This window comes from Podarcis filfolensis (assembly GCF_964270895.1).
Source record: "Podarcis filfolensis genome assembly, chromosome: 14".
NCBI lineage: Eukaryota > Metazoa > Chordata > Lepidosauria > Squamata > Lacertidae > Podarcis > Podarcis filfolensis.
This window is the reverse complement of record NC_139616.1, coordinates 23,113,916-23,129,402: the sequence shown is the minus strand read 5'-3', so window position 1 is coordinate 23,129,402 and position 15,487 is coordinate 23,113,916. Positions and strand designations below refer to the sequence as shown.

The following is a 15,487-nucleotide window of genomic DNA, read 5'->3' as shown; positions in this document are numbered from 1 at the left end:
TTTAATTCATTTTTAAAAAACATGTTTTATTTTTTATTTATTTAATGGAGTTAAATAAACATCTTCCACACCCATCCACACTCATCCACACCATCACACAATTTGCTACCCCAATTTGGGGCTAGTTGTGAGCACGTTGTTGAGGGAATTCACATGAAAGGCTCTGAACACTTGAAATGAATCTTGAGTCCATGCTAAGAAGTGTTAATTTATTACAACTGCCCTAGTCAAAATGCTTCATTCTATGTCTGGTGGGAAATCCTGGCCCTCACACACACACACACACACACACACACACACACACACTTCCAATTGAGTTCCCTGTTAAATAACTTTGTAAAATAGTCTAGAAGCATCAGCCATAATCTTTATACAGTTTTCAAGGAGGAGAGAGGTGGGAAATTCCTGTAGGTGGCGATATACAATCACAAATGGGGGGAAAGTCCAAAATATTATATCCCTTACACCCTTTGTTGTTATTGCTTCTGGTTCATTCTGGCAGAATTGCTCTCTCGTCTCTCCCCCACCCCCAAGTTATTTTCTAGCCCCGTTTGCTTATCTGTTGCTTCAGCCTTGATCTGCAGTACAACTTGTACAAAATCTTGATAACTGGATGCACGTTTCGTCTTCAGCTGTGAGGCAATTTGAGCTGTGTTAACACGCAACTACTGAAATTCTGATAGACGGGGGGCTGCGTGGGTTTGCCAACCGATCAGCAAAGCATCAAAACAAACAAAAAGCAAGCAGGCTTGACAGGGTTTTTGTCAGGGACCAGGAGTTCTCTTCATCAGGTAAAGGAGGAGAGTGTAGAGAATAAATAATACATATAACCCAAAGGAGAAGGGTAACAGAAATCCTACTATCAGATGAGCCCAGGGAGCCAGGATGTGGCCCTAACTTCCCTGGAGGACTCAACTGCAAAAGACCCAGAAAGATAAGAGGCCACTCTGCTCTTTCGCAATAGGCGAGGAAGTTGGGCCCTTTTAAGTCAAGTCAAGTAGTGTAGTGGTAAATTCAGAAATTGCCACAGCTGAGTGCTCTCATAGCCATACCATTAGACAACCTTTTAAGATTATACAACAATCTTATAATTACACAATAATCATACTTATGGGTTCGTTGCAACAACCATTGCAGGTCTCCACAGGTTGACTTTCAGCTAAATCTACTATTTTCTGGGCAAATGATTTGGACTGCTCAGATATCTTCTTTTGAAGCAACGTCGGTTGCTTTTGCTTTGAAGTTCCATTGTACTTGACATAACTTTTCACACTATTCTCTGGAAACCGAAGGACCTTGTTTTTGCCTGTGTTCCTAAATGCTTAGCTTTGGAGCGTATGGGATAACTTCTTTCTTGGCTGACCCAAGGAGCCAATCCTCACTGGCTGACTCACCTCTTTTCACTGTGTTTGGTTCCAACCAACACAAAAGGTGAGAAGGCTTCTTCTCAGTGGCTAAAAGCCTCCACCTTTCATGCTGATTGACCAACCCTAGGATGCTGAAGGCAGGAACCCTGTTGCAGAAATGGTAACAAGTCTTTAACCCTTGGCCACTGCTCCTCTGCACCTTCTGATCTGGAAGGACTGTGCATTGTTCTTCAGACAGATATTATGCAGATAGCTCAGCCCATAAGTGGGATTGTGGGGTGAGGAATTTTGGTTCAGCTCACATTTATATTGTGAACTCTACCTAATTGGCACTTCCTGAAACAATACGTGAACTGCCATGCAGCCATCCTTTAAAATTCTCACTTCCCTGAATTTTGCAATGCAATTCTCCAACCAAGCAATACACTCCAAAATGTATCTAATATGGATAAATGTACACAGGAATGCTTATAATAATAATTTTAAAATGTGTACATTGGGCAAAATTGCATGCCTGTGTGTGTGTGTGTGTGTGTGTGTGTGTGTGAATGAAATAATCTGCACTAAAATGCTGACAAACTTTTGAGAACCTGCCAAGACAGTTTACAATTGAATGGAAAAAACAAAACCCAATATAAAATATGATTTGAATAGTAAAACTAAGCAACAAATGATAAAATAGCAATGTGCAACATAAAAGAGAAAAAAACCCCATCAAACTCATAGAAACAGCAGTAAAATCCTCAATATTAATAAATAAAATTATAGGTGGGGAAAAAAGAACCTTAATGGAGCCTAAAAGTTAACAAAGTTGCTTCCAGACAAGTATTACTGAGGAGATGATTCCGTAGGTGGGGGAGCTTTGTACATTTAGACCCAACCCTTTAAAATGCCATGGTGGACAAGATGGTACACTCTGGGTGCTGTTGAACTCCAGTGCTCATCAGCCCCAGCCGTCATGGCCAATGGTCTGAGAGTTGTCATCTAGCCACATATGGAAGGTCACAGCTTCTCCATCCCTGAATTAAACAATATGATAACAAGTTTGCCCAGGAAGTGGTGAGTTGGATGCCCTGAGTTCATTGGAAGATGTGTCAAATGGTATAAACACAATTAATTAAAGGAGGTGTGGGCAATCTGTAGCCCTCCAGAGATGGTTGGAGTCAAACTTCCATCAGACCCACCCAGTATGGTCAATGGTCAGAGATGGTAGGAGCTGTAGTCCAACCACAACTGTTGGGTTGCCCATCATTGGCGATTGGATTCATGCTACGTCTAGTAAGCGAATAGTGAAATTCCTTGGCTTTAGTTCATTATTTGTGGACCAGTAGCCAGTGGTCTTTCTCAGTATGAGACAGCTTCATATGTTCTGATGCCAGTCAATGATGTCTTCTTCCCAGCGTTATCCCTTTGATGTGCACAGATCCACCTGTACAATGCAGAACTGTTGTCAAGTGTCCTTGAGTCTTGGAAACAGCAGTGCTGTCTGTGTGTGTGTACAAAAAATGGGCCAGTTTCTTTTTAATCATTCATATATAGATCCCTCCAAAACTGTGAGACTCCTTCTACTACGATAAGCATTTCATTAAATGGAGCAAGCATTAAGATAGATGCTGCATGGTGCTAATTGTCATTATATCTGAAGGATCAAAACAGTGCCAAAGTGTTTCATTATCACATTGGTCACCTGCATAATTTAAAAAAGGGGAGAGATGCCGTTGAGAAAAAAAATAATAATGTGACAAGCAAAGCAAAGGATTGTGGAAGTGTATACAATCAGAATACTAAGTAGTGTTTCAGTCTTGGTTAACTTTGGTTTAGACTAGACAATAAGCAAGGATGAATGTGAGCTGCCTCTCTCCATAGCTTCTTTTAAATGAAAAGGAGCATCAGATACAGCAGTGGGGAGTGGAATAGCAGCAGGAGAAGGGCTGCTCAACCCTTTCCCTTCCAGCTTTTTCCTGCTCAAAATTGCTTTTCATAAGCTGCTTTCCTACCTGGAGAGGGAAATGGTACCGGGTCCTTGCGTCTATGAGAAAAGCTTTGAGCAGACTTTGAGCAGACAAACAGCAGGGAGGTAAATTCATTACATTTCATTTATTATATTTCTAGTCCACTTTCCACTCCCTGAGTCACAAACAATAAATAACAAAAACATAATAGAACATCACAATTACAACATAAACCATGTATAACAATGAACAAATCATCTGTAAAACAACCACCTTCTATAAAACACCATTAACAAAACAACTAAAAAAATAAGTTAAACAGCACAACCACAACAAAAGTCATATTATGAGATTCACAAAGCACTGCAGCACTCATAATCCACAAAGTAATATTAACAGCATTAACAATTAACAGACTAACAAACTAAGCACTGTGGAAATTCACACACACACACACACACACACACTCCCCACCTCCATGATTCATAATATTCCACTCAGTTCATCAAAAGACACATACACATAATGCCCATGGCAACAGCTCCATTCTGAAGGCTCCTAGGGCTGGGGGTGGGGCAAAGCAGGTGGAAAAAGCCATTGCCTGATGGTTGGCACAAAGTCTCAAGTGTTAAGCAGTCCCCTAGACGGCTTCCCAAAGGTGGAGACATATTGGGTGTCTCTCATTTATCACCCTCATTGTCTTGCAGAAATACAGGGAGAATATTCTCCTAAGTACCCTTGAAACTCAGGGTCAATCAACATGATGTCCTCCAGATGTTGGGCTCCAGTTCCCATCAGCCCCATAAGACACACTGTGGAACCTTTTTCAGCCTGAGGGCTGCATATCCTTCTGGGCAACCTTTCAGGGGCTACATGCCAGGGGTGGGTGAGTCCAGAGGCAGAGCAACAAATATGCCTTTCCCCTTTGCAGAACAGGATAGCTTCTACACACTGGCTGGTGATGGATACGGATACGGGTTGATGAAAGTTTATGTGGCTGTAGAGGGGAGTTGCCTATGGAAAGTCACAAGGGCCAATGTTCTGGTATTAGGAAGGAGAAAAAACTCCTCTCTTTCTATGAACCCCACCCGCCATAACTTTTTCTAACCCCTTTTTTGAAGGCCATCCCAATTGGGGGGAGCAAATTTTATAGTTTAACAATGTTCTGTGTGCAGGACTTCTTTTTGAATGTCCTGAATTTTCCAGTGTCCTGAATCTTCATTGGATGTCGCTGAATTCTAGTGTTATTAGAGAGAGAGAAAATCTGTTCTTTATCCACCTTCTCTACATCATACCTAATTTTATATACCTCCATCATGCTTTTTTAATATTTTTGTGTCACCTCAGGCCATATAGGGAAGTTGATAAATCAGTAATCATATGGCAACCAAGGTCAGGTTGTGGGCAACTCAAAACATATACATAAGAATTATACATACAAAAAAAACTTGACCTATACAGTAAATAAAACATGCAAAAAACCCAAAATCTTAAATCTCAAAGGAGGCCACATGACCTTATCTAGAGCCACGTTTGCACCATAATTTCAGAAAACTGTGATATCACTTTAAGCAGACATGGCTTCCCCCAAAGAATTTTGGGAGTTGTAGTTTGTTAAGGGTTCTGAGAGTTGATAGGAGACCCCTATTCCCACCACAGAGCTATAAATCCCTCTTCACAGGGAACTCTGGGAACTATAGCTTTGGGAGGGGCTCGCCCCCAAACTCTCAGCACCCTTAACTAACTACAGATCCCAAAATTATTTGGGGGTGGGAGCCATGAATGTTTAAAGTGTTATCATAGTGGTTCAAATATGCAGTGTGCATATGGTCAAAGCTGGACAGCCTTCACTGGGAATTTAGCTGTATTAAACATGATGATGATAAAAATAAGCGGGGTAACTTGGTGTTTTATGGTGTATAAGTAAATTGGTTTTATTGATAGGTTTGTGGCTTTTATTTTTAGCTTTCTTAAACACTCCTTGCTTCCCTTGGAACAGGGAAGCCAAGGAATGAAAATGACAACAAATGAAGTTTAGAGACTCCAGAGCTTAAGCGCTGGGCTTGCTGTTGTTCAACGTGTTGGCTAGAGCTTCAAAGGCAGGTTTTCCACCAAACCAGAGTGGTTGAGGCAACGCGGTGGGTCCAAGAAATAGCAGAAGAATCCTTGTTGTTTGTCCCGTGGGGTGAGCCTGATTTTTTTTAAAAATTAAAAATTGGCAGGCAGCATTCTGTTCTTTTCTTCTTGGACTGTTCAGCCTAAAAAGCTGTCAATATCTCTTTCATGGAGACTTTGAACAGATGCCTAAAACAGTTGCTCAAAGGAGAGAAGGATGCATTTAAAAAAAAAAAATTCTTTGTCTCAAAATAGTGAAATCTAGACACATAATCATCGAAGGACGCTCAGCTCATCCTCACATTGACTGTTTCCTCTTCTTCCTCTTCTGCATGGTGCGTTACCTCACACAGTTGCTTCATCCCACCCAGCGTTTCATCTGTATATAAAAATTAAAAATTCAAACAAAAATCTGTCCTGCATGAAAAACAGGCCCCTTTTGGGCATATGGTTCATTATGCACTTTTCTTTAATTACTAAAACACCCGGGATGACTCTCTGGCCTGCCCTTCCTTTCAACTTGCAAGTTGGATCTGTTCTCCAGCTCAGAAATTTTGGAACAGCCGCGTGGGGATTTCAGCTTCGTTTCTCGTAAAATTGTAGGTGCGACGTTTCTTTCTCTCTCTTTCTCTTTTTTTTTGCTGAAAATTCAAATGGGAAACATGCATGTTAGTTTTATTTATTTCTTTGTTTCAAAGCAGTGCTATACTGCCCTTAAATCGCATTCCCAAAACGAATTAAGCAATTAAAATAAAACTGCAAAAGCAAAAAATGATAAAAGCTGCATGAGAGAATCAATAGGATTAAAACTGGTGCGTGTGAAAAAGAACTCAGCAAATCTATACATGCACCCAAATCAGAAGTTTCCTTCCTAAATGCAAAACTATGTCTAAAATATGGTCCTAGAATTCGTCCTCCTGCCATCAGGCACTCTAGGTTTATCCTGTTCTAGTTCTAGTCAGAGACACCCACTGAAATTAATGAACTTAAGTCAGTTCTGTGCATTATAGCTGGCATTGCATACAACTCTCTTACCAGGCAAAGCAGCTGGTTTCAGACAGAGCAGAGGGAGCAACTGTCTAATGTGTTCTCCCCTGGCTATTTGACTGCTCAGAACTGTACCTGCCAATCTGGTTTAATCCCTGACAGATAACAACTATAGGAGCCTATTTATTTATTTTATCTTGAAAAGCAGCGGTGGGCTGAAATGTATGGAGAGGAACAGGTTAAGGCAGGCATAGGCCAACTCTGCCCTCCAGATGTTTTGGGACTACAACTCCCATCATCCCTGACCACTGGTCCTGTTAGCTAGGGATGATGGGAGGTGTCGTCCCAAAACATCTGGAGGGCTGAGTTGGCCTATGCCTGGGTTAAGGTGAGTGCCTTTGTGAGTTGGAATAACAACAACAACAACAACAACAACAACAACAACAACATTAAAAGCTTTCCTAAACAGGGCTGCCTTCAGATGTCGTCTAAAAGTCTGGTAGTTGTTGTTCTCTTTGACATCTGGTGGGAGGGCATTCCACAGGGTGGGTGCCACTACCGAGAAGGCCCTCTCTTAACTCTTAACAATCTCAGGGTTGTGGGTTTGAGCTGCACACATTGGGCAAAAGATTCCTGCACTAGATGGCCCTTGTGGTCCCTTCCAACTCTATGATTCATGTGTAGAAACACTTTCCCCTCCCCCAGTCTTCTGCTTTGTCTATAGCCACCTCTAGCTGCTTCAGTTGACTTCCCATTGCCTGCATTGATGCTGCTGACTGGGAGGAGGGGCCAAGTGGTGGCAAAGGCAGCTGTTGTCAACAGATTTCTCCCCCCTTTTCTTATTATGCTCTATCTCCCACCCTCTGCTATGCATAGATGCTATTCGTTTCTTGTGTTAAGACCTAGAAGATGAAAACAGCTGCCTACAGCATGCACCTCTGTACACAGGTAGATAATTTGAAGTTGCCTCTATGGTGCTATTTCAACTGCATTTAGGGGAGGCGTCTTTCGGTGGGAAGGAGGAATTTTTAAAAAACTTTTTATGCATTTGCCTTTCTAAAGCTTTCTCAAAATGCCAGCAAATCCTACATAATTTTTTTCCCCTTTTGGAAAAAGGCATGGCAACAATTCAACCCCCAATCCATTGTAAGGATTTCAAGATAAGTACCCCTTCAAATTGGGTGAATCCCCAAACAGGGAGACATTTACACCAGCCCTTGTGCCAACACAAAACCTTATTACTCTAGTCAATGTGTGGTACCCTCAAGACATCGTCGGACTACACCTCCTGCCATCCCTGATTACTGCTGTGGTGGACTTGGGGCTCTCAAACCCTTTGTGTGGTGCTAAAATTCAGTGTCCCTGCCTCTCACGCTCCGTTTTACAGCATTGTTGTGGCAAAACTGGTTGCGCTACCCTATAACCACCTCTGATGGGAACTGCAGTCCAGTAACAGCTGAAGGACACCGTGTTGGCCATCCCTTCTCTAGATCCTGAACTCTTCCCTTGTGTATCTTATTTTCCTTTCATTCCTTTTGCCAGAGAAAAACTTGCGCTTTCCCCTCCCTTGCAAAGACAACCCCCCACAATAAAACCCACAACCAAACAACTATCCTTGGCTACATTAGATAAGTTTGGAGGGCATGCTTTTCATCAGTGTTACAGGTCCTGATTTGAATTGGGACCTGCTATGGCTGCTTTAAAAGAGATGGGCAATCAGGTAACGTGGGGGTTAGGGAGAGAACCATTTTCAGCCAAAGAGCCCCATTTCTTCCAGGGCAACCATTTGGAAGCCATATGTCATGGGGTGCTTGGGTCCAGAGGCAGAAGTGGAAAGAACACTGAACGTGATTGTTATCTTTTGTACAATTTCTACAGAAACTCATACTCCCCTCTTTACCCTCCCAACAAGAAGTACTCTTGGAGTTCAAGGACAAATTGCACACAGACGAAAGCACCGGAGGAGGGTGGCCTGGTGAGGGGTGTGACTCAGGAAGGAGTGCGTCTTGTGGGGGAGTCCCAAGGGCCAGACAGGTGTGACTAGCTCCACGTGGCCCCCAGACCAGAGGTTCCCCATACCCTGAGTGATGGATCTTCAATATTGGCTACTTTGGGAAGCAGAACAAACATGACTATGGAACTCACTCTCACCAGCTTGGATGGCTTTGAAAGAGAATAGGACAAACTCATGGCTATCAATCACTCCTAGCCATGATAGAGGCCAGTAATGCTTCTGAATACCAGTTGCTAGAAACCACAGAGGGGGAGAGGGCTCTTGTGGGCTTCCCATGGGCATCACTGCGAGAACAGGATGCTAGAGTAGATGTGGCATGGGCCTGATCCAAGCAGGTTCTTTTTATGCTCTTGGCCCTGAACGAGTAATGCAGAGAGATCTGCATTGGCTCCCAGTACGTTTTCAAGCGCAATTCAATGTGTTGGTGCTGACCTTTAAAGCCCTAAACAGCCTTGGTCCTGTATACCTGAAGGAGTGTCTCCACCCCCATCGTTCAGCCTGGACACTGAGATCCAGCGCCGAGGGCCTTCTGACAGTTCCCTCATTGCGAGAAGTGAGGTTACAGGGAACCAGACAGAGGGCCTTCTCGGTAGTGGCACCCGCCCTGTGGAACGCCCTCCCATCAGATGTCAAGGAAATAAGCAGCTATCCTATTTTTAAAAGACAGCCCTGTTTAGGGAAGTTTTTAGTATTTAATGCTGTATTGTTTTTAACACTCGATTGGGAGCTGCCCAGAGTGGCTGGGGAAACTCAGCCAGATGGGTGGGGTATAAATAATAAATTATTATTATTATAACAGCATGGCTCATGTCTATAGAAAACAACCAGATAGGAGACATTCTTTGTCATGAACACTTCTCCCCGAGGTATAAGAGCTCAAGAGGAGTCAGGAAGCAGCCAACAAGAGAGAGGCTCGCATTCTTCCCAGACAGCTGTGAACGGTAGTTTATCAATTTCCCTCACTTTGAGAATGACAGGAATGCAGAGAGTGTGCTAGAGAGCAACCAACTCTCTCAAGTGACACAGGCAATGTCAGAAGGCGAGAGGGAAAGCAGTTCCACACCGTAAGGGGAGTTAATTCATCCAAGGAGCAGACATATGGGAAAGGTCTTAGAAAACAAAGCTGGAAACAGAAAGGGCATAGGGTCCGGATATTCTGCCATACCCGGAATCACTCCCCAGAAGGGTCAACCGATTCATAAGTCATGGACATACAGATAGGTGTCCGAGGCTGAGTGTTTGTATTGCAATAAATCTTTAAGCTAATTACAACTTGAGTGCTGTGTTATCAAGATGGCAGCCTGGCTCCTGACATCCTTTTTGTGGTTCTGCAGGTGACAGGCATTTCTTCTATCCAGTTTCAATGAGTGTTCCATTCCCCCCACCCTTCTTGTTCCTTTTCTCTCTTTTTTTTTCAACTTCCATCAAGGTCTCTCTTTTCTTGTTTGTTTACATAATTGTACATCCCTACAATGAGAATAAAATCAAAAGTAGAAGGTAACGCTAACAATTCTAACAGATGACATGGTGCACTTGGAACATGGAAACATCCAAGGTGATTATCTTCCCATGAATGCAAAAGTGGGAGAGATCAGAGGTTAGCAGAGCTTCAAGGATGCACATAGGAATGAAGAGTCAGAAGCTTTGTTCTTCACACCTCCCTTTTCTTCCTTCCCCTCTTTTCTTTTCATCAAATGATGTAAATAGCCCCTTCTGTCTTCCTTTGTTTCATTTAGGTATTCGTTGTCACGGTTTGGCATTTTGATTTGTACATGGTGCCCTTGGCTTTACTGCTCCTTTTTGCTTACAACTTCTCCCTCATCTCTCCAGAGAAAGTGTCCAGCGCACAAGACCCCCAGGTAAGTTAAGTTGTGCTTAATATTTCAGGTTCTGGTTGTAATTTAGTACGGAACAGTGGTGTGTGTTGCATTTATGCATTGTCATATAGGTGAATCCAGGGATGGGGAGCTTGTGACCCTGCAGATGTTAATAGACTACAACTCCCATGATCCTTGACCACTGGTCATGATAGCTGGGGCTGATTTGAGTTGTACTTCCTTGGGTCCCCTGGTGTCAATGGACTACAGTTCCTATCACCCCTGACACCATCAGCTTGCTGGGGCTGATGTGTGTTGGGATTCCAACAGCATCTGGAAGACCAAAGAGTCCTCACTTCTAGTTTACCTTGATTAAGGCTTAACCCCTTGGTCTTTACTAGGGATGGAGGAGGAATTTGAATTAGTACACATTTAAAGCCAAATCTTTCAAATGTGCAATACGCACACCCAAACACAACTATCCTTCAAAATTCACACTTAATTGAATTTGCAGTGCAGTTTTCCAGCCAACAATGTCTACAAAAACACACAGGTTAGAGGAAAGGGTGCGTGAAAATGAAGACATCAGTGTAGATAGCACTAAGAAATGCATTATACAGTCATACCTCCTGTTACGTTTGCTTCAGGTTGAATCTTTTCAGGTTGCGTCCCGGAAGTAACAGAATGGGTTACTTCCGGGTTTCGCTGCTCGCACATGCACAGACACTCACAATGACGTCACACGCATGCACAGATGCAGCGACCCGTGACCCGTGCACATGCAGACGTGGGTTGTGTTCTGCTCATGATGCGAACGGGGCTCTGGAACGGATCCCATTCACATCCAGGGGTACCACTGTATTATATTGCAGAAAAAAACAAATTGCTGTAAAATGTGAAGAGGGAAATTTAGGATTAGAAAAATCAGAAACCCAGGAAAACTGGAATTCATAGGGCCTTCCACCCCTAGCATTCACACACATAGCTTGAATCAAAACCAAAGTTTCTCTGAATTTATTTCCCTGCATTCATTGCTTAGGGTGCCATATTTCAAAAAGTAAAAAAACCAGGACACCCTGAAAGTTGTTGAGCTTTTTTCATTTCCAATTCAAATAACTTTCTTGTACTAGCCGTTGGCCATGAAAAATCTGAATCAAATATACATAGGGGTGTTAAGAAGTAAAAGGGGTGTCACCCCACAAATAATGGTCTCTGGTTAGATCCCTGTGTCTCCCTTACAGTTCACTGCTATATTGTCCAAGGTGTTCTTTCTTAGCTTTTTGGCTGCCAAAGCAAAAAGAGCGACTTTAAAGTTTTTGAGTGTTTTTTACAAGTGCTTTTTCTATTGATTCAGGACAAAACACTGGACATATGGCAGCCCTATCATCGCTTGTTGTGCCAAGCTTCTTTATAACAGCCCTATGGGTTATTTCCAGCTAGGTCCAACTACGTTTGTACCCTTAGAAATGTGTGGACCTAACTTAGCCATGTCCTCTAATTTCAGTACATCTCCTATGAGTAGGACTATTGTTGAATACGGCCCTATATGTGTTTCCTTAAAAGCAAACCCCACAGGCAGCACACAGCTTGTTCGGACACGTCTTCAGTACAAATTCAATCTATCAATTTAGGGCAGTTGTTGGAGGTGTTACGAGACAGGCCTGTGTTGAGCACACTCTGCCCCATAATGCATCTGTTCACTGCCTTTATTTCATTTATTTATTTCATTTAAAAGTGTTTCTAAACCACTTCTTTATTTATTTTTGAAATCTCTAAGTCGTGGACACTATATAAAATAGCAAAACAATATCCATTAAAACCAAAATGCAACCTGAAACCATAAAACAACAACAAAATAAGTCAAAACAAGAGATATGGGGGATTTGCAGATTTTTTTTTTGCGATGAGCTGTATCCTACCTGGAACCTGTCGGATGTATTGGACTTACAACTTCCATGGGTTAGATAAGACTGGGAAGGACCCAACTGGGGCTGATAAAGAGTTACAGTCCAAAATAGATCTGGAGGGCACCAGGAAGGTTGGAAAAGGTGGCATAATGCCTCACAAGCCTGCCAGTCATATTTGACCCAATATGACTGTGAGATAAGAGAAATGGATATGGTACACCACAGAAAATATATTATAGTAACTTCATCCATCTTGAACACAATTGCTTGTGTCCAGCTGGTTCTGTTAACATCGCTATAGTCATTATATACAAAACCACAACAGATATTCTTAAAACGAGCTCCTTTTGTCATCAGTTTGAATCAAACTAAGATTAATTCGGGTCAGCTTTTAAACTTTGCTTAATGGTTTTGCCTTCTCTTCTTCCACCTTCAGTTGAAGTAACTTTGCTTGGTACTCTTGCCCTTTTGAAGTGCCCAAATCCTTTTCCACGAGAGCCCTAAGGTGGCAAAATGAGGCGAGGGGGCTCTGAAGAGGAATTCTTTCCTGCACATTTTTTAAAAAAAGTTCAGGAAGTCTGTGGAGTTAGAAAGGAACAGGATGCTTCTTCGTAACGTGCAGGGCTCTGTTTTTAAACCTGTATGTCAAAAGGCAACTCTCTGTGATTCACCTTGTGAAACTTCAAAGAGAGCAAATCTTATGAGCAACTTTATGTTACTTTTAATCTGGATAGGACCTTGGGGGAAGCAATAATCAGTTTGGTGTATTGGTTAGTTGGACTGTGAGACCCAGGCCCCAAATCCACACTCATCCATAAATCCATGCTCATCTTTGGGCTATTGATTGTCACTCAGCCTAACCTACCTCACAGGGTGTGGGTAAAATGAGGAGGAGGTAGACCATGTATGCCATGTTGAGAACAACAACAGCAACAATTATAATAGCACTGTGGTTATAATTATGTTGTATTCAAGCATCTTCCTGCCATTTTATTTTTATTTATTTTTACTTTTCTGGTTCTGTTCAGAGTCTGCTCTCCACCCCCACCCCCACTTGAGAGAAAAGAGTTGCAGATTGGGGCAAATGGCATTTTCAGTTAGCTGACCATTTCAGGCACATCAAATACGAAGACAAATGGTTAGAGGCCAAGTAATCAGAGTGAAGTCCTAATCCCTACAGATGGAGCCGTAAAAACATTTAACATGGCTTTTATTACATCTGGAAAATTGAAGTTTTACTCTCTAGGTGGAATTTGGGACAAACAAGTCATTATTGAATGCAAAGGGGATAGGTTTGTATTGGGTTTTTATGGGGGATAAAATGGTATAGTGAAATCCAGCAAACCTGATGATGGCTGAGGACACAGAGTTAAAAACAACCCCTCTCCATCACTCATTCTCTGACGACACGTTGCTGTCCCACTGAAATCCCAAGGATTCTGTCCACTGATGCTAAGCGGGTGATGGATGTTGCGATTTGCCATTCGTCTTGCTGAGCACACTATTTTTCTTTACAGCCTCCCCTTCCCCATCACATATTATTTTCAAAAGTTCATTTTAGGAGGGTTCATAGGGACCTTCTTATGCCATTGAAAGCATGTGTGAGGGGCTGGAGCAGGGGTTCACACTGACTAGCCGTGCCCACTTTCAGGGACCGTGTGAAAGGGACCTACATGAGGGGAAATCCCAATTAGCCTAGGCTGATTCCCTCTCACATACGGGAGACCTTGCACATGTAAGCATTACATTGACACTGTGTACCGTTCTGGTCACCTCACTTCAAAAAGGATATTGTAGGGCTGGAAAAGGCTTGGAAAAGGGCAGATGATCCAGGGAAAGGAGCAACTTCCCTGTGAAGAAATGCTATGAGATTTGGCGCTTTCTAGTTCAGAGAAGTGGCAAGTAAGAAGCGACATGATAAAGGTAAAGAGACCCCTGACCATAAGGTCCAGTCGTGACCGACTCTGGGGTTGTGGCGCTCATCTCACTTTATTGGCCAAGGGAGCCAGTGTACAGCTTCCGGGTCATGTGGCCAGCATGACTAAGCTGCTTCTGGTGAACCAGAGCAGCACACGGAAATGCCGTTTACCTTCCCGCCGGAGTGGTACCTATTTATCTACTTGCACTTTGACGTGCTTTCGAAATGCTAGGTTGGCAGGAGCAGGGACTGAGCAACGGGACCTCACCCCGTCTCAGGGATTCAAACTGCCGACCTTCTGATCGGCAAGTCCTAGGCTCTGTGGTTTAACCCACAGCGCCACCTGCGTCCCTAAGTGACACGATAGAAGTGTGCAAAATTACGTAAGGTGTGGTAATAGTGGATAGAGAAGAGCTTTTCTCCCTCTCTTATAACAATAGAATTCATGGACATCCAATGAAACTGAACTTTGGGGGATTCAAGACAGACACGCACAAAAGGTATTTCTTTGCACAGTACATAGTTAAATTATGGAATTTGCTTCCACAAGGGCCGGTGATGGGCATTAACCTGGATGGCTTTAAAAGAGGATTTGACAAATTCATGGAAGATGGGATTCATGGATAGGGAAAGGTATTTCTCCCTTGTGATACGTGAACTCAAGGCCATCCAATGAGCTGCATTTCGGAAGATTCAGGACAGACAAAAGAAAGTGCATTGTGAAACTATGGAATTTGCTCCCACAATAGGGAGCCTTGGCCACCAGCCTAAATGGATTTAACGGGAAATTAGACAGATTTATGGGAGATAAGTCTATCAATAGCTACTAGCCAAGATGGCTATGTTCTATCTCCACTTTCAGTATGATTCTGAGTGCCAGTTGCTGGGGAGCACAACTGTGGAGAGTCCTGTTGTACTCAGATTCTGCTTTCAAGGCTTCCCATGGCCATCTGGTTGGCCACTGTGAGAAGAGGATTCTGGACTTGATGGTCCATTGGCCTGTTCCAGGAGGGCTATTCCTGTGTACACTTGTATGCACATAGGGGCATTTCATACTCCCTCCAAACCTGCACCCAAACTTGGGTGCATTGTCAGTGCAAACTTGGGTGCATTGTCAGTGACCCCATGACCTCCTTTTGATTCCAGATGTCACCATTCCCAACCCCGCACCAGCTTCTCTACAAGAATATCTTGAGGGGCTTTGTCCAAAGCCTTGCTCAAATCAAGATACATTGCATCCACAACATTCCCCTGATCCACCAAGCTTTATAACGCTATCAAAATAAAAAAAGAGTGATCTGTCATGACTTGCTTTTCAGAAACCCTTGCAGCTCCTTAGTAATCATGACATCCCTTTTTAAGTGATCACACACGACTGTTTAATTTTCTGTTTTTGGACCATTCCTGTTG

General features: G+C 42.9%; 1 protein-coding gene across 5 annotated transcripts in view; it reads left to right on the top strand.

The window, feature by feature from the left end:
• MCTP2 (multiple C2 and transmembrane domain containing 2) overlaps window positions 1-15,487 on the top strand; it is a 109,997-nt gene that overhangs the window by 77,224 nt on the left and 17,286 nt on the right. For all 5 annotated transcript variants that reach the window (XM_083586406.1, XM_083586407.1, XM_083586409.1 and 2 more), the window contains one exon: window positions 10,172-10,294. In XM_083586406.1, coding sequence (XP_083442532.1) covers window positions 10,172-10,294 — 123 coding nt within the window. The remainder of the gene's footprint in view (window positions 1-10,171; window positions 10,295-15,487) is intronic.